This window comes from Pantherophis guttatus, chromosome 16 (assembly GCF_059756535.1).
Source record: "Pantherophis guttatus breed Tessera chromosome 16, ASM5975653v1, whole genome shotgun sequence".
Classification (NCBI taxonomy): domain Eukaryota; kingdom Metazoa; phylum Chordata; class Lepidosauria; order Squamata; family Colubridae; genus Pantherophis; species Pantherophis guttatus.
This window is the reverse complement of record NC_142078.1, coordinates 5,410,424-5,429,541: the sequence shown is the minus strand read 5'-3', so window position 1 is coordinate 5,429,541 and position 19,118 is coordinate 5,410,424. Positions and strand designations below refer to the sequence as shown.

The 19,118-nt window shown below is 47.0% G+C and overlaps 2 protein-coding genes across 2 annotated transcripts in view; both read right to left on the bottom strand.

Annotated features, from left to right (window-relative positions):
* Positions 1–776: 776 nt before the first annotated feature.
* On the bottom strand, positions 777–3,831 carry LOC148111782 (uncharacterized). The gene is made up of 2 exons (XM_087879493.1): positions 1,923–3,831; positions 777–1,181 (listed from the first exon to the last, which is right to left on the bottom strand). The coding sequence occupies exons 1-2, from the start codon at positions 3,381–3,383 to the stop codon at positions 1,176–1,178; spliced, it is 1,467 nt and encodes a 488-aa protein (XP_087735619.1). The 5' UTR covers positions 3,384–3,831; the 3' UTR covers positions 777–1,175.
* Positions 3,832–8,365: 4,534 nt separating this feature from the next.
* The window catches only part of RC3H2 (ring finger and CCCH-type domains 2), a 41,876-nt gene continuing 31,123 nt past the window's right edge, over positions 8,366–19,118 (bottom strand). Inside the window, exons 14-21 of the mRNA XM_087879491.1 lie at positions 18,436–18,591; positions 16,451–16,667; positions 16,258–16,342; positions 15,265–15,346; positions 14,660–14,794; positions 14,443–14,550; positions 12,633–12,781; positions 8,366–10,184 (exon numbers count right to left, since the gene is read on the bottom strand). Coding sequence (XP_087735617.1) covers positions 9,983–10,184; positions 12,633–12,781; positions 14,443–14,550; positions 14,660–14,794; positions 15,265–15,346; positions 16,258–16,342; positions 16,451–16,667; positions 18,436–18,591 — 1,134 coding nt within the window. The 3' untranslated portion in view covers positions 8,366–9,982. The remainder of the gene's footprint in view (positions 10,185–12,632; positions 12,782–14,442; positions 14,551–14,659; positions 14,795–15,264; positions 15,347–16,257; positions 16,343–16,450; positions 16,668–18,435; positions 18,592–19,118) is intronic.

The following is a 19,118-nucleotide window of genomic DNA, read 5'->3' as shown; positions in this document are numbered from 1 at the left end:
AAGACGCAGCCTTCCAGTGTTGCTAAACTACAACTCCCAGCAGCCACCCGCTGCAAAGCAAAGCATTCCAGAGGTGGTGGCATAACCACATCTGGAGGGTGCAGTTGGGTCTCGTTTTGCTAAGGAGAGGATGAGGATGGTCATCCAGGGACCATCAGAAGCATGGAAAGCACCTTCAAAAGCATCCCAAAAAGATGACAAGAATTGGGGAAGGGGCCCAGGATTGGCCTCTGGGGATCCAGCTGTTGCACGGGGAAAATGCCGAGAATGGAAGAGGATCTTTTGGGAGCATATCGGTGGCCGTGCCTTGTCATTCCTTGAGTGATGGCAAGTTTAAACATGTTGGCCAAGGGTGGATCCAATTCTTTCTTGGGCATGCAAGAAATGTGGACCAACTCAAAAATTCAGGGGGATTTTACAAAATACTGGATTCAGCTCCACCAGTTGTCTCTTATTCTACACTCAGCAGGTCAACGAACTCAAAGCTTTGCAACCATACTTATTAATTGCCCGTCTCAACATGGTTCCTTAAACCATTCCTTCCATCAAAACCACCATAGATTTAGCATCCCATCCCAATGTGGGGCTTTAAAATTCTTGATCTTTGGGAATCGGAAAAATCAGGCTTTGATAAATTTTCATCCGACGTTTTTAGTGCAAGGTTGTTGAGCAAGACAGTGACTAACACAAAACCATCTTTGAATTTTGGTCAGCCACTTAACTGCCTATCAAGTGTGCCTCCTTTCAATACCCAAGAAAGAAAAATCCCGACTCCATTTTTATAGAGAAAGGTACTTTTACTGAGTATGAACTGAATGCAACCGAAGAAAAACACGGTCTGAAGCAAAAGGTGCGAAAATTACATATAGAAAGCATCCCCAAAATCCTTCCCCCCAACCGTCCAGCGAAAATTATCCAATCCACACTCCCCCCAGGGGTCATGTGGGGTGCAACGTCCGATGGTGCCATCCTCCTGCTATGCCACGACGGTCGACCTTGAGTTGTTATCAGCTTCAAAGAAAACGCTGAAGAAAACTTTCTCTTCTCTTCTCCATCAGCTCACTTCCCTGCTCCCAGGTATTCCAATAGTTCCCCCCTCCCCCCGTTACAATGGCAGCCGAGCAAGCAAGCAATGAAAGCGGAGGCTGACATTCGGCCCTCCTGCAGAAGAGACATCATTCCTACAAGAAAGTCAGAATAAAAGAAAAAAGATAATTACAGAACCAGAACCATAACATCAAGATCAAATTTTCTCCCTCTTTTATAAAATATTTTTAATTTTTAATATTTTTTAGTATTTTATATATTCAAATTTTAAAATTGGTTTTAAATTGACTGGGGTTTTAATTTGCCTGGGCCAAAACGATTTAATTTGATTTTAATTCCACTTTTTAAATTTTGTATGTATGTATTTTATTGTTTGGCTGTGCACTGCCCTGAGTCCTTCGGGAGTAAGGCGGTATAGAAATCAAATCAAATAAAAATAAAAAATAAATAAAAGGTTTATCAGAATATTTGGAATGAAACAATTTCAGTTGTTTTGGCGCCCGAACATCACACTCATTTACCCATTCAGCTTGAGCTAACGGGAAATGTTTCCAGGCCACTAAATACTGCACCTTACCCCAATGTTTTCTAGAATCCAATATTTCTTTGACTTCAAAATGCTGTTCTCCTTCAATTAGTATGGGGACAGGGGGAGATTCTTGGCCCAGACGCAAAGGGGACGAATGCTCAGGTTTCAGCAGACTGACATGAAATACCGGATGAATCCTTCGCAAGTTTTTGGGTAACTCCAATTGCACCGTCACTGGGTTAACTATACGGACTATAGGAAAAGGACCCATGTACTTGGGCCCAAATTTTTTCGACTTTTGGGTAATTTGCAAGTACTTGGTAGAAAGGAAAACCTTATCTCTTACCTTATAATCCCAACTATGAAGTCTTTTCTTATCAGCCAAAGAGGGTATCTGTGGGTTTTCCTGAGGCAACTCCGGAATGGGTACAAAATCTTGGCCGGAGGCTACTTTAAAGGGAGTAAACCCAGTACTGCTATGTATAGAGTTATTATAGGCAACCTCTGCAAATGGCAGCAAATCTGCCCAGTTATCTTGGTGATAGTTTATGTAACATCTAAGGTATTGTTCTACCACGGAATTAGTGAGAGAAGCCCCATGGGTCTGAGGGTGGTGGGCGGTTTCGCGGGCTCTTGCGGGTGCTTTATCGGCTCTCTTTCCTCCAGTAGGGGTCGCCTTGGGTCCAGGCTTGGAGAAGCACTCAGCGGCTCGGTGGCCCTCCTTCCCACATTTGAAACACGCGGAGGATTTTGGTTTTGATCCTGCCGTCCCCTTTGCGGCCTTTGGCGCCCTCTTGTGGAATGTGGGGGGTGGTTGATTCCAGGTGCGCCCACCGCGGGAACGATCTTGGGCCAGGTCGATCTCCACATCCGCGGCCAACACGTACCATCTCTGCAGATCCCTAGGGTTCCCTCGGGAGCAGCACTCCTTGTAGACATCATCATTTAGACCATCTTTATAGCTCTCCAGCAGGGACATTTCTGACCACCCTCTCATGTAGGGTGCCAACTCGCGGAACTCCTGGGTGTACTCCGCCACCGATCTCCGCCCCTGGTGAATGCCCCTCATTCTAATTCTCGCCCTTCGCTCGGCTAATGGGTCCTCAAAACGTTTTCTGAGAGCTGCCATGAATTGATCATAATTCCTCAGCAAGGGGGAATTTTCATTGTGGAGTCCCACCATCCACTCAGCTGCTACCCCTTCCAGGGCCCTGGTAACGCACCTCACACGCGCGGCATCTGAGAGGAAATCCTCCCCCCACTCTTGCATGTGGCTCCACACTCGGATTAGAAAAAGTCCCAGCTTCTTCGGGTCTCCCCCGTATTTTTCTGATAGCAAGGGAATTTTGGGCTTGCGTCGCCTCTGTGGCGGTGCCTGTCCCGCTGGGGGCCCCTGGGCTGCAGCAGCTGCTTGAGCCCCGGAGGTCTGCGCTGTCTCTTCCCCAGCTTGGGCTCTCTCTTCCACACAGGCAGCAGCCTCCATTCCACCCCTGGGGTGTTTATCCTCCCTCCCGGCAGGGCATGCATACTTTTTCCGGGCTTTACGGCTCTCCTCAACCTCTCTCAATAGTTGCAGGGCTTGTGAAAGCAGAAGATGTTCTTTTTGCTCTTGCAGCCAGGCAGCCTCTCCCCCTCGGGGTCTGGTAGTTGTTACTCCTCGGGGGGTCTTCTCCAGCTCCGGTAACCTCCCCACGCCCAGCGACCATTTGGCTCTCTCCGGCTTTTCCTCCAGCTGTAAATTAGCCATCCAGTCCGATGCCTCCCAGGCAGGGTATGACGATGGAGTTGCTGATCCTGCCGCTCTCATCTGTTCCTGGTCGCTGCCTTGGGCAGATATTATTTGCTCAGCCCCCACGGTAGGTTTTCCGGGATGGCTGTTAAAAGCAGACCTTGCTTAATGTCAGGTGTGCCTCCTTTCAATACTCAAGAAAGAAAAATCCCGACTCCTTTTTTCATAGAGAAAGGTACTTTTACTGAGTATGAACTGAATGCAGCCAAAGCAAGGTCTGAAGCAAAAGGCGCGAAAATTACATCTAGAAAGCATTCCCAAAATCCTTCCCCCCAACCGTCCAGTGAAAATTATCCAATCCACATTTCCCCCAGGGGTCATGTGGGGTGCAACGTCCGATGGTGCCATCCTCCTGCTATGGCACGACGGTCGAGCTTAAGTTGTTATCAGCTTCAAAGAAAACGCTGAAGAAAACTTTCTCTTCTCTTCTCCATCAGCTCACTTCCCCCCTCCCAGGCATTCCAATAGCCCCCCCCCCTTCCCGGTTACAATGGCAGCTGAGCAAGCAAGCAATGAAAGCAGAGGCTGACACTGCCTTTACCCGCATTCCTAAACCTCTGGAGGATTACATAAAAACACATCTGCTTAATATTTTCCCTGGCCCCATATATAAAAATACATACTTTCCTGCCCCAACACCACAATAAGATGAAAACAAAACAAGTTTAAGCAGATATTTCTTTTTTCTTTTATTTAACGGCATGCAAATACATTTCAAGTATTGCAAATTGATTCTATTAAGTCTCTCTTGAAACACTGGAAAAAAAAAACAAACGAACAGACCACAATTAGCTAAAGTCTGTGACCAGCCTTAAAGCTAACAATCTCTACTTCAGTGCTACAGCAAACACACACGTATGTACTATTCAGGCTAAATCACAAAGCCAGTTCCCATTTTTTTCCAACTTCCCCTCCCAAAAATACAGACCGTACGGTCTAAACATCCCTGGTGTAAATCCTATTCCACTAAACACAAAAGAGGAAAAAAAAAATAACGATAATACAATCTGGAGATTTAAAACAGAACAAAATGGAATAGAATTCATTATTACCCCACCCTGAAATATATGCCCCATTTTGTTTTACAGATTTTTTTTTTAAATTATATTTTTAAATAGAAGCTGAGAATGCACCATTAAAAATGAGCATTAAATCCATCGTAGCGATGGAATCGGCTTTATTATATATGATGGGTGTACACCATCTTTTATCTCATTTACATTTTAATCGAACAATAGATTTGCAAAGAAAATGTCTAATACAGACGTAAGAATATTCACACTTGAGCTTTACAAGCGGTTGTACAATTGACAAAAAAAACCTGGCCTCTTTTCCCAAATGTTCCAGATTAAGCAGGTTTATAAAATCTTAAATCAACTCAAGAAAACGAAGTCTTTTTTTCCTCCCCCCCCTCCCCTCTTCTTTCTTTTTAACTTTCAGGGAAAAGAATATATGCAGTATATAGTGTAAAAGTGGAAGGTAAATACTGCATGCTAAATTACAACACTCTGCAGTGGCTGTGCAATAGAAAGAAAAGAACCACAGGTGTTGTATCACAACTACAGTATAATGGATTTATCCACCCGAAAAAGAAGAGAAATGCATGCATTTCCTATGCCTTGGACTAATTGACCGATAATTCCTTAGGGGAGGATTAACTAATCTTTGCAAATGAACTTTGTTCCGGTGTCTGGCGCTTGCAAGATACAGTCAGGAGTTCTTAAATGTCGGATTTTTGTCAAGTACAATAAAAAGTTCATTGAACTTTTTATTTAAACTATTCAAAAGCATAGTTGCGTGAATGTGTGTAGAAAATTTTTTTCCTTTGTCACGTAATCCTTTCGACATTTCCTTACTGTAGGAGGCGAACAGGATATCCTAATCTACAACCCCCCCCCAACAGCTATCTGATCAAAGCAAGTGGACATCTTGGCTGTGAATGATGGATTTTGCAGTCCTACACCTCTGGAAGGCCCGAACCATGGTGCTGGGACCCTCCCCGTGTGAAAGAAATAACTGAACTCTGAAAAGAGCTGGCGTTACCTGTCATTGCATTCGTAAACTGATGACTCTAGTCCTTAAGAGATAATGGGTCTTCCTAAATAAATTGAATCCCTGGATAGTGCATCGTTCTCTTTCTGCAAACCTGCTCCTCGCAGAGTTTAAATCTGAATGCACAAGATTATAAATACTGGAAAAACATATCTGCTGACAAAAAAAAAAGTCTCAAAAAAAAAAAAATGGTCTGCGCCTTTCTTTTCCGATTGCACTGTACAGAACCTAGCCAGGCCAAGCTCTGCAAAAATCCTATGATTTATTTAAGACAACATTCACAATAACTGGATTTCTGTTTTTTTTTGTTTGAAAGCTTATCCTCCATTCCTCTATTCTGGCTATTGTGCGTTTGCCACGGGCCTCTCTATGGAAGGAATGTTCTGCCTCTCTTTACGTATCCAGACGGACTTCTGAAACTGCCTTTCTGGGCAAAATAACGTATTCAAGCAAGGATGAAATAATCTGGATCTGGTTGCAGTGTGTGCGTTGAAGCACAGCTCAACCACTCACTGCGGATGGGAAACCTGAAGGTAACTTAAGTCTACCGAAGTAATAGCACCAAACAGTTTTGGCAACGCCAAACTTCCCCTTCGAAGCTCTGATCAGCGACGCTGATTCTCCCCTTTAAGCCTGGGCCGATACAGACAGCGGCCATCCCTCGATCCCTGCGCAAACATTGCTAACTGAAGGGCTGAATCAGAAGAAAGGCAAATAAACTGATTTTAACTCTTTTCTGTGTGTGCATGCATACCTGAGAGCCAAAATTTCTCCTTTTATTTCGCAGTAACAGGGCTACTTCTCTGCTAAGGAAGGAGGTTGGGTCTTCCATTCTACCTGGCTACCTATCCTTCCTTCCTACCTGGCTACCCGTCCTAGTTCTGTAAACTCAAGAGCCTTAAAACAGACCCTGCTTCTCATCTGGCTGCCTCAGGAACCATCGCTCTTGCCTCTGCAAAAAAGAAAGAGAATAAAACAACTGGAGATGCTTATTAAGTCGCAATCAGCGCCCAACTGAAAACAAAACAAAACAAAACAAAACAAAACAAAACAAAACAAAACAAAAACAACCCACAGTAGCACAGCAAGATGCCAAGGCTGGGTTGAAAAAGCTGGTGGGGACGATTGAGGCCCTTGGTCAGACTTCAGCTGTTTTCTTTGATCTGCAATTCTCCCTCCATTGCTTTCCTCTATTTAAATCAAGTTCCTATCAGGCGGGCGAGTCCCTTGCTTGCTCCAAACTAAAACAGATTCTTTAAAAAAAAAAACACCTGTATATATTTGCTGAACAAAGCTCCGCATTGGCAACAGGAAGGGCATCCGGCCATTAAAACACTCTAGCTCAGCGATGGCTAACCTTTTTGCCGTCGCGTGCCAAAAGCAGGGAGAACACGGGGGGGGGGTGCCCATACCCATAATTCAATGTACCCCCCGTGCATGCGTGCATGACCCCGCCCGCTTTTGGCATGTGATGGCATGGTGGGCTCAGTAGGCCCGCTTTTTGCCCTCCCCAGGCTCCAGAGCCTTTCTTGGAGCCTGGGGAGGGCAAAAACGGGCCTTCCCCACTGCACTGCCCGGAAACAGCCCGTTTGCTGACTTCCAGTGGGCCCAGAAGGCCCGAAAATCAGATGCACACGCCGGAACTGAGCTAGGGCAACACTTGCGTGCCCACCGATATGGCTCCGCGTGCCACCTGTGGCACGCGTGCCATAGATTCGCCATTACGGCTCTAGCTCCATTCAGTTGCCCAGACTCCACCCCACAAGGGATTATGGGGTTGTTAAATGATGACGACGATGGACCCTAGATATCTTAGGAACAAACCCAGCTGAAGGGGAGCTTTCTGACTGTGACGCACCAGAGAAAGAGACTATGGTTATGTAAACAATGGATTGCAAATAGCCAAGTCCTGAGAGAGAAAACACAGTTCGTTAAAAAGCAACCCGTGAAAATCGAAACCCGTTAACAGCTAAAATGCAGACAATCTGCTCAGGTAATGAACATTTGATCCTCAGACCTTGCTGACAATTGGTGGCACTCAAGCTTTACAAAAGGGCTATTTCCCTTGGGACAAAAAAAAATAAGGATTTCTCCAACCTTCTCTTTTAATAACAAAATAGCAATGCAGTTTTTTCCCCCCCAATCCTTCTCTTTTTGGAAAAATCATTTTGCCTTCAGTGTGATATATATATATATATAAATCCATATATACAAGAATCGCTTGGCTAAATTGAAAATTTGGCCGTTGGATGTTTTAACAGTCACCAGGTATAATGAAGAGATATGTAACAAAAAAATCTTGATTTTTTAAAATTCCCTTTAGTTTTAAGAACTACGGTAAGAAAGGAAAACTTTGGGAACTGTTAGGAAACCAAGGGAAGGAATTTGGCTGGTATAGAAATTGCCTTTTTGCACCTTACTATTAAATTAGCAGATTATATATAAAAAAACTTTTTTCACAACATTGCTGGAATTATCAAAACAAGCAGTCCTTGTATTTTTCAAGCCACGTGTACGACGTAATTTTTCCGAACGACACGTAGATCAGAAGTTGAGATTTTGTTTTTACCAATGATCCAAGGTAGAGCTGTAACCCGCAGAGAAATGCCACAACGTTGTGAGTGTAAAAACTACTGTGATGCCACATTACCAGCTTTTATTCTGCCAACAACATGATCAGTTTTGAATGTTTTCTTTTGACACCCATTTGATAGAAGGATGAGCCCTTATATGTATGTATGTATGTATGTATGTATGTATGTATGTATATACACACACACATATATATACACATATACATATATATATATATATACACACACACACACAGTATGCATGTATGTATGTATGTATGTATGTATATATATATATATAGAACATTCTGGTGAAAGGGCCACTTGGCTAAAATATTCCAGTACAATTTCCAGAGTTAAACAACTTCACAGAAGTTAATTAACAAACATTTTCTTAAACCAAAACAAAAAACAAAAAAAAGGAAGAAGAATGTAAAAATTATAAAAAAGGAAGCTGCAGAGGAGGACCGACAGAGAGAATGTTCTTGCCTGATAGCTCAGTTATCTTACCTTGCTCTGCATAAGTAGCCTGAATTTTTTTAAAGAGGGAAAAGACCACAGCTAAGAGGTCGTAGGGGGAGAATGGTCCAATTTTAGAGCTCTATGGTTTTCAAATCATCATCATAATAATAATAATAAATCACATTTTAAAGAGGACTTATTTCCCCCACCCCCCGTTCTGTACAAGCCCAGCTCAAGCTACATCATGAAATCTTCAAGATATCATCGGAGTTAAATCGCTAACAATTCTAAATATTGGCATTCTCAGCAGTTAAGATGGCCAACTCAATATCAGGAGCATCTAAAGCAGGGGTCTCCAAACTCGGAAACTTTTATAAGACTTGTGGACTTCAAGTCCCAGAATTCCCCAGGCAGTGCAAGCAGAGCCTTTCTTGGAGCCTGGGGAGGGCGAATTCATGTGCTGGCTGGGGAATTCTGGGAGTTGGAAGTCTACAAGTCTTAAAAGTTTCCGAGTTTGGAAACCCCTGATCTAAAGGACCGCTAATCAACCGTGTGTTTTTGACGAAGAGAAAGGGGAACAAACACAGGTTTTAGCTGCGTCCATTAATTTGCAGAGAATAATCGGGGAGGCATTGAATGCCAAGCGGGGAAGCTGGATCAAGGGGGCTGAGGGATTGAGAGCGTGTGCCGAGGCTGTCACGGAACGTCGCGATTCCCGCTTACAAGCTTTTGAGCAAGAAAGAACCAAGTACGTTAAGTGGAAACTGCCCCCCCCGCCCCCGGCACTTGGTTTGGCTTCGTTACCGATGAATTTGTATACGAGAGAAGTCCCTCGATGCCCAGGAAAGGCCAAGCTGCCGAAGAGAAGGGGAAGCCGGAGGGGCAGAGCGAGAAAGAGTGACCCACCGCTACGTACAGGGGAACCAGTTGCAAAGCTTTTAACGCCTGTGTGGGGATCACCCTCGCGCCCTCTCTTTCCTCACAAACGCTTCTCCGCCGTTGAAGAAACAAGCGACTTCAAAGGAGTGCCAATTCCTTCCTCTCGAACCAAGGGCAAAGCAAAGCAACTGAAGCGAGCCGCAAGAGCTCCCCTGAAACGACTGGCTTTAGTTTTGGACGCCTCCCTCCGAAAGGCATCGCAAAACAAGAATGACTTGGTGTGTGTGTGTGTGTCTAACAACTTCACTGAAAAGCCACTTTAAAAGGGAAAAACGGCTCCAGATGCCACACGGCTGTTGCGTGGCAAGTGAACATCTGAACCTAGCAAAGTTGCTCGGCTCCGTCGCTTGTCGCTTGTCGCTTGTGTTATCCCGAACGCGAAGACACGAGAAGAGTCCGATGTATCAAAAAGTCCACAGGAAAGAAAGCACCCCGAAAGGATTTTCTTTCAAAAAGAGAGAGAGAGAGAGAGAGAGAGGGAGGGAGGGAGGGAGGGAGGGAGGGAGGGAGGGAGAGAGAGAGAGAGAGAGACCCAAACAAAAGTTAAACCGCTTCTGAGCATGGTCACCAGCCTGAAAGCCAAGCAACTTCTCACGTGTTCAGCATTTTGCCGTTTGCGATCGGCCTTAAAAAGTCATTTTGCCCTTCCACGATGCCATGGGCTGTTTTGAGAAGAAGGCTGCGCATGCCGGCCGACGTGGTCATGATGGGCAGGGAGATCCTGCTGCCTGCGGAGGACTCCGTCGGTTGGCTGAAACAGGACGTGGCCTGCGAGACTCCCTTCCGCTTCTCCCTGGTGGGTGGGTGGGTGGGTGGGGAAAAGCAAAAGGAAACCTGGTCACACAAGCTCCTTTGCCTGCGCAGGAGCTTCTTCGCCCGCGTTCTGTCAACAGGAAAGAAGAGCTATCAAGTCCTAGAGAGGTCTTCCACTGGTGACTAGATTCTAGATGACTAGAATCATTGGTGGGCTTCGCATAATTTAACAAACCGGTTCGCCCAGAATCGACAATGTGAGCGAGAGAGCGTGCATGCTCGCTTAGCTCACGCACGCCTTGCGCACAGCGTCAAAAACACGGCAATTGTATAAGACGGGATAGCTCCGGGGTGGGGGAAGGGCGGGCCTAGCCGCTGGCCGAAACTACCGAAACTACCGGTTCTCACGAACTGGCTGAATCCCATCCCTGACTAGAATCCTTATAAGTACTAGATCAATGATGGTGAACATTATTTTCCTCACGTGCCCACACCCATAATTCAATGCCCTCCAACGCACGCCCCCCCCGTGCTCTCTGTGCATGCGCACGCGACACCCCCACCCACCCACCGTGCCCTTTTTGGGTCTAGCAGGCCTTCCTGAAGCCTCCGGAGGTTGGAAACAGCCTATTTCCAGACTTCCGGTAGGACCGTTAGGACTGTTTTTCGCCCTCCCCAGAGGCTTTCTTGGAGCCTGGGGAGGGCGAAAACGGCCTCCCCTCTCCCCCGAAGGCCAGAAATGGCTTGTTTCCCGACTTCTGGTGGGTCCAGAAGGCCTGTGAAAGCCTCTGGAGCCTGGGGAGGACAAAAACAGACTCGCCCACCCCACCCCACCCCCCGGGCCGAAAACGCTCTCCCAGAGCCTCTGCGCAAGCCCTGTACTTACCTGGCATCCAAAACGGGCCGCGCGGAGACTCCTAGGAGGAAAGGGGCAGTGTGGGCGGTGTCAGCTGAAAATCAGCTGGCTGGTGCACACATGCGCGCTGGAGCTGAGCTAGGGCAATGGCTCATGTGCCCGCAGATATGGCTCCGTGTGCCACCTGTGGCACGCGTGTCATACATTCACCATCATGGTACTAGATGAATATGTCTATGGAGATTCTCAGGTTGTCTCAAAGGTGCTTTTAAAGAGGCAACTGGACTTCCTTTGAAGACATTTTGCTTCTCATCCAAGAAGCTTCTTCACCTTCATAGTTGCCTCTTGAGAAAGCACTGGACTTTCTGGTTTTTGGGTGAGAAACGAAACGTCTTCAAAGAAAAACCAGAAGGTCCAGCTGCCTCTTTAAAAAGCACCTTTGGGACTACTAGATGAAGAGTTTTTAGATGGTCTGGAGATTGTCGGCCATGAACATGATTAAGAAAAGACATACAAAAATGTAGGATAGGGGGACAAATGTTTGTCACACAGAGATTCTCAATCATCCAAATCATGGTTGTCCCCAAAGATGTTTTTTCAACGGCAGTCTCTTGATTTATTTTATTTTTCTTCCTTGAAAATGTTTCGCTTCTCATCCCAGAAGCTTCTTCAGTTCTGAACCGAGGAAGGGAAATGTTTTCAAGGAAAAAACAAACGAAGGAAGTCCACTTCTCTTTTGGGGTAGGACATGGCTCAGCCCTGATATCTAACAATGGTTTGGGGCAGTGGTGAAATTCAAAAATTTTCCCTACCAGTTCTGTGGGCTTGGTGGGTGTCATGTGACTGGGTGGGTGTGGCCAACTTTTTAAAAAACTTTTATTTATTTATTTATTATTTATTTTATTTTGCCGCATTTCTATGCCGCCCAACTCCCAAGGGACTCTGGGCGGCTTACAACAGAGAATAAAACAATGCAACAATATCCCATACAAAAGTTAAAAGATGACATTAAAACATTAAAACGTTAAAACGCATACACTCCAATTTGTGGCCGGGTCCCGCAAGATCACTATAACGAGATCAACGCCCCCAGGCCTACCGGAAGAGCCAGGTCTTCACCGCTTTCCGGAAGGCCAATAGGGTGGGGGAGGAGGTAATTGGTTCCAGAGAGCCGTGGCAGCCACAGAGAAGACCCTCCCCCGTGGGCCCGCCAGCCGACATTGTTTTAGCCTTTTTAACTAAAAAAAAGTTTTAAAAAGTTCCGACGATCAGCTGTGACAATCAGCTGTGCCCACGATCGGGATCTTTTTTAAAAAACCTTTTTAACGCATTTTTTTTAACTACCTATTTGTCCGAGCCGGTAGTAAAAAAAAATGCTTAAAAAAAGTTTAAAAAAGGTTCCGATGATCAAGTGGGAACCTTTTTTTAAAAAAAACTTTTTTAAAGCATTTTTTTTTTTTACTACCGGTTCGGGTAAACCGGCCCGAACCGATAGCAAGAATCAGATATGAGACGCTCCACCCACAGCAAAGAAAGACCAATGGACGGGAAGTTGTGTGGATGAAAACTTCCGTGCAGGGGAATCTTTGCCCTGAGGTCTTGCGCTACCTTCCCATTTCGCCCCACACTCACAAAAGAGCAAGTTCTTCATGCAGGAAAGGCCTCTTGGCCTGCCTGGCGTCCATTGGGGGCTGCTCCGCAGGGTGACCGTTCTCCAGAGCCGACCCACTGAAGAGGTGATCGTTCTGACTGTTCGTGCCAAGCTGGAGGCCCAGCATCTCCTAGAGCAGGGAAGGGAAAAAAAAAAAAGACATTATGGGTAGGATGTTTTTAACCAGGTGTCAGACTGCGGTGCTATCTCAAAATTAAATGAATTTCCAAACTGCCAATCTTTAAGGAAATCTTTCTTTAATTGAGCTCAGCCACCGGATCATGACTCCACGCGGACAAGACTGACCTTTTGCCTCCCAATCCCTCCCTTTTCGATCCCCAAATCTCTGCTTCTCATTGGCTGTCTTCCAAGTCATTCTTCAGACTTCTTTTCCTCGTCATTTCCCAGGAATGTGCCCCCTCCCCTCATTTCCACGACAACCGGGCTTCAAAGGGATTTAGCAGGCAAAAGTTTCAGAGTTTATCTTTCGCTCTCCTCTGCTCTCTGACACCAGAGACTGCATTGATAGTGATGCTTTACTGGATTCTTGTAAGTCACGTCTCGTGGGGTGCAGTGATTGGAATGCAGCATTGCAGGCCAATTCTGCTGACTTGATGACTGTCGGCAGTTCGATTCTCACCAGCTCAAGGTTGACTCAGCCTTCCGTCCGTCTGAGGACGATAAAAGGAGGACCCAGACTGTTGGGGGCAAGAGGCTGACTCTGCAAACCGCTTAGAGAGGGCTGTAAAAGCACTGTGAAGCGGTATATAAGTCTAAGGGCTATTGCTATTTATCTTTGTATGTCTGACTATTATCCATCCATCCATCCATCCATCCATCCATCCATCCATCTATCTATCTATCTATCTATCTATCTATCTATCTATCTATCTGCCATGGTGACACAGTGGTTAAAATGTTCCATCCATCCATCCATCCATCCATCCATCCATCCATCCATCCATCCATCCATCCATGTATCTATCTATCTATCTATCTATCTATCTATCTATCTATCTATCTATCTATCTATCTATCTATCTATCTATCTATCTATCTGCCATGGTGACACAGTGGTTAAAATGTGGTGTTGCTGGCTAACTCTGCCCACTGCCAGGAGTTCGATCCTGACCGGCTCAAGGTTAACTCAGCCTTCCGTCCTTCCGAGGTGGTTAAAACGAGAACCCAGATTGTTGGGGGCGATCGGCTGACTCTGTAAACTGCTTAGAGAGGGCTATAAAAGCACAGTGAAGCGGTATATAAGTCTAAGTACTATTGCTATCTATCTCTATCTCTATGTCTGTCTGTCTGTCTGTCTATCATCCATCCATCCATCCATCCATCCATCCATCCATCCATCCATCCATCTATGAGCCATGGTGGCACAGTGGTTAAAATGCAGTGTTGCTGGCTCACTCTGCCCTCTGCCAGGAGTTTGATCCTGACTGGCTCAAGGTTGACTCAGCCTTCTGTCCTTTCGAGGTGGTTAAAACGAGGACCCAGATTGTTGGGGCCAATAGGCTGACCCTGTAAACTGCTTAGAGAGGGCTGTAAAGCAACATGAATCAATATATATAATCTAAGTACTGTTGCTATTTTGAGATAAATTGGCTACATACATTTGATAAATAAATAGAGAGTTACAATGGGCGACTTCAGTTCAGCCTTGTAGGGAACTGTGGTTCTTAACACAGTGGGCTATCTGAACTGGAAGAACTGGTACCACTCTGACATTTCTGGGGGCAGGAGACACAAAACAGCCCACGCGTGGGTAGAATCGAGAGAACGTACTTCCATTGGCTCTCCCTGCCCCTCGGCCTCATCCGTGTCAAGCGACGAAAGTTCCAGTTCAATGTCTCGTTTAGACTTGGTGCCCGTGCTGCCCTCGGGGGAGTCGGCCTGGGGAGGGAGCAGGAAGGGAACATAAAACAGAGGTTGGAACGACACACGTCTCGGTGCAGCGGATACGGAGGGCAGGGGGTGGTGGAAAAAGGAAAAGCCTCCTTACCTGCCCATTCCTCAGCTCCATTTCCTTGCTTAAGAGCTTTAAGGTGAGGGCACTGCCTTCGCTCAGGGAGTCCCACTTCTGCTGTGTGGCCAGGGCGTTGGCCTCTCTCTGGAGCAGCACCGAGTTACTTTTGGCCTGTGTGGAAAAGCAGAGCAGGAGCCCCCCCCAAATGGTCAGGGGAGATAGTTGTGCTCTCTCTCTCTCCCTGCCCAGGGCCGTGGATCAATGGTGGATCGCCACCGGTTCGCTGCCCCCACATGCGAGGTCCGCGCCAAGCACACGCTTCACGCAGAAAAAGAAGACTTCACTAGGTAAGTAGAACAGCGAGGGGAGAAGGAACAGCTGTGCCGCGCGATTTAGCTTCGCTAGAAAGCAGAATCGTCAGAAATACCAGTTCGGATGCACCGGTAGTTTTTTTTTTAAAACTACCAGTTTGCCTGAACTGGTAGCTTTTTTTTAAACTACCAGTTCAACTGAACCTGCTGTGGATCCTGTTTTCAATCAGGAAGCTGCGCTCCTGGCTCCAAGAGTCACAGGAAGGACACTTGCTAAAATCACTCCCTCCCCAAATACCCAGACTTTTGGGAGGGGGGGGGAAGTTGTACCTGTTGTAATTCAGTGCTCAGGAGGTCTCCGGTGCTCGAGTGCTTTTTGGGAGCGGATTCCTCGGGAGCGACAAACTGGTCCCTTGAAAAGAGAGAAGAAGAAAAGCCAAGCCTCGACCTTTGCCTCCCCCCCGGATGCATCTGCAAGAAGCGCCCTTGTGTTGTGGCCGGCCAGCTGCCAGTGGAGCTGGTGGGAGACTCGGACGATGAGGAGGTTGGGGAGGGACTTGGGCCAGTTCTGGAGTAGGCTCTGATGGATGCTCTATGTCGGACACAGAGATAGAGCCAGGACTGTCCGACATTTCCCAGCCACCGGAGAGGCAGCTGCCTTTGCAGGCTGAGATGAGTGAGGAGGAAGAACAGCAGCTGGGGCCTGTTCCAGATGCACGTATGTGCAGAGCAGTTAGGAGAGGAGAACAACGGAGGACAAGGAGTCGACTCGGGAAGCAAAGCACATGTAGACGCTAAATGGCCTCTCCCTGGCTGGGGAATAAATAGAAGGAAAAGGGGAGGGGTGGTCATAGGAGACAACCGTTCGTATTTCTGAAGATTTTGCTCATTGTGTTTCGTGCATCAAAGACTGCTTGCCAGAACTTAATTTACAGCTTCGCGGCTGTAAAGCTCCCGGCTTGGCAATTATCTCAAGTAACTGATAAGGTCTGTTAATGCAGTTAACTCCTCGAAGGACTCTTGCCTGGACTTTTCGGTGTGTGAATGCCATTAATTCATAGGAGATAAATAAAGAGGGGTTTTTTTCGGGACAAGGAGTCTGTTTCTTGTTTCTGTTAAGACTGGGTCAGAACATCTCGTGGGAAAAGCTGCATTTTCTCCCCGGGTAAATCTCAAAAGATTTTGCGTCCTGCCACCATGGAGACTGTTCTCCCTTGCCGAGGAGACTGGGGTTCCTTGGCTCTCCTCCATGAACAAGCAAGGGGCTGGGGAGCCCGGAGCTCATCCCTGGCTGGATCTATCCGGGAAGCCCATTCCGCCTACCGTTCTATGAAAGGTGCTGAGGAAGTCGAATCGGACGTGTAGCAGCTCCACCTCAAGTCCACCGAGCTGATGCTGGGGATATAATCTGTAGGAGGCAAAGGATGGGGCTCAGCGGGGGGGGGGGGGGGGGGCTTGCCCTGCTCCTCTCCTCCTCCTCCTCCCTCCTTCCCCTTGAAGGTTCTGCTGTCCTCACCTGACATGCTGATGGGTTTGGTAGTACTTCCTTGGGAAGCAGTTGCCTGGACAGGGTCTGTGGTGTGGTAGCCCGTCCGCGATGACCTGGAGATGGCGCCCCACTTGGAAATGATTGGCCCGTCACTGAAAGGGATGATGGGATCTTCGTCCTTGGCCTTCCTCTGGGTTTCAAAGAGGTGCGCCGCCGGCCTCTTGGGATCTCCGCTGTCCAGATCCTGCATGGAAGGGAAGGCTGAGAGGGGCACGAGAAATACCAGCTCCGAAGGATCCTTCCGGATTCCCAAGATCATTTTAGGTCACCTCTAGGACGTCCTAAAAGGGACGTGATGGCTCGGGGGCTAAGACGCTGAGCTTGTCGATCGAAAGGTCGGCAGTTCAGTGGTTCGAATCCCTAGTGCCGCGTAACGGGGTGAGCTCCCGTGACTTGCCCCAGCTTCTGCCATAATAATAACTTTATTGTCATTGTATGTGTATACACAGTATACCCATACAACGAAATTCAGTTAACACCCAAAGACCAGGTCCAACACACATAACAGTCGTCACCATTTGACGGCCGTGGCCAGGGGGGCTTTTTATCAGGTTCGCCTGATACGCCAGTTGCGTCCCTTTCTAGATCGGGACTCTCTACGCACAGTCACTCAGGCACTAGTCACTTCCCGCCTGGACTATTGCAACGCTCTCTACATGGGGCTCCCCCTGGGGTGCACCCGGAGGCTCCAGCTGGTCCAGAACGCGGCCGCGCAGGGGATTATGGGGGCGACGAGGCGCTCCCATGTGACTCCTCTCCTGCGCGAGCTGCACTGGCTCCCGGTGGTCTTCCGGGTGCGCTTCAAGGTGTTGGTGACCACCTTTAAAGCGCTCCATGGCTTAGGGCCGGGGTACTTACGAGACCGCCTTCTGCCACCAATAGCCTCCCACCGGGCAGTTCGCTCGCACAGAGTGGGCCTCCTCAGGGTGCCGTCCGCCAGACAATGTCGGCTGGCGACCCCCAGGGGGAGAGCCTTCTCTGTGACAGCGCCCACCCTCTGGAACAACCTTCCCCCAGAGTTACGTACAATAACTCACCTCCGGATTTTTCGTCGGGCCCTGAAAACCTATTTATTTCAACTAGCTGGGCTGGCTTGAGTTAAATTTTAAATTGATTTTAAATTGGGTTGTTTTAATTTACAGCCAAAATATTTAATTATTTTAATACTGTTTTTAAATTTTGTATGCTCTGTTTTTACTTTGGCTGTGCACCGCCCTGAGTCCTATTTGGAGAAGGGCGGTATAGAAATTTAATTAAATAAATAAATAACTATCCCCAAACACACAACAAATTCCCCACCCCTGAACCACCCAAACATCCACACAACAGACCAAGTAATGCTGTCCAACAGCTCACTGACGGTGACCCTTTAGTTCATTGTTGAGTGCCATTATAGCTCTGGGATAAAAACTACTCAGAAAACGTGTGGTCCGAGTTTTAATTGCTCTGTATCTTCTGCCAGAAGGCAGCAGTCCAAAAAGATTGTAAGCCAACCTAGCAGTTCGAAAGCAGGTAAAAAATGCAAGTAGAAAAATAGGGACCACCTTTGGGGGAAGGGAACAGTGTTCCGTGCGCCTTTGGCGTTGAGTCCTGCCGGCCACATGACCACGGAGACGTCTTCGGACAGTGCTGGCTCTTTGGCTTTGAAACGGAGATGAGCACCGCCCCCTAGAGTCGGGAACGACTAGCACAGATGTGCGAGGGGAACCTTTGCCTTGCTTTTTCAAAAGGCAACTGGGCTTTCTTTTTTTTTTTTTCCTTGAAGAAGTTTCACTTCTCATCCAAGAAGCTTCTTCGGTTCTACAGGTGAAGCGAGGAAGCTTCTTGGATGAGAAGCGAAACGTCTACAAGGAAAAAAACAAAAACAAAGGAAGTCAACCTGCCTTTTGAAAAGCACTTTTGGGACGTTCATGACCTGAATGACTGAGGATCTCTACAGGATGCGGCCTTACTAGGAGGATTGTGGTGGATTTAGCCAGGACGTCCTTCGGTTCAGCCTCAACCGCGCTGATGCATGAACTGATGGTGCTGCAGGACCAGGGCGAGTACTGGCACAGCTGCCCATCTTCATACTTGGTGTCGCTCGAGCCGCTGGAGTTCTCGCTGAACTGCAAGAAGCAGGAGTGAGAAAAAAAAAACAAAGCCTGACCATCTTGCAGAGAGCATAATAGTCAGCCTTGGGCGACTTTCCAGAGACACGGGAGGGTAGTGATGGACGGAATGAAAGAGGAAAAGAAAGCAATTTGATTGCATGTGATGGAAACCATCAGGGGAGAAGAGAAAAATGGGAGGAAAGGATGAATATATTCAGGGTATTTGGGTCCTTTCCACAGACTAAATATTACCTGCTCCCAGGCTGCAAAAGGGAAGGGAAAAAAGAAAGAAAGGAACAAAGGAAGGAAGGAAGAAAGAAAGAAAGGAAGAAAATGGAAGAAATGAATAAAGGAAGGAACGAAGGAAGAAAGGAGAGAAAGAATGAAAGAAAGAAAAGAAAAAGAAAGAAAGAAAGACAGAAGGAAGAAGAAAAAGAAAGAAAGAAAGGGAGGAGAAAGGAAAGATGGAAGAAATAAAGATGGAAGAAAGGAAGAAAGAAACACAAAAACAAAGGAAGGAAGAAAGAAGAGAGAGAATGAAA

Coding starts and splice junctions, on each gene's coding strand:
- LOC148111782 (XM_087879493.1), bottom strand. CDS start 3,383: ATGAGAGCGGCAGGATCAGCAACTCCATCGTCATACCCTGCCTGGGAG.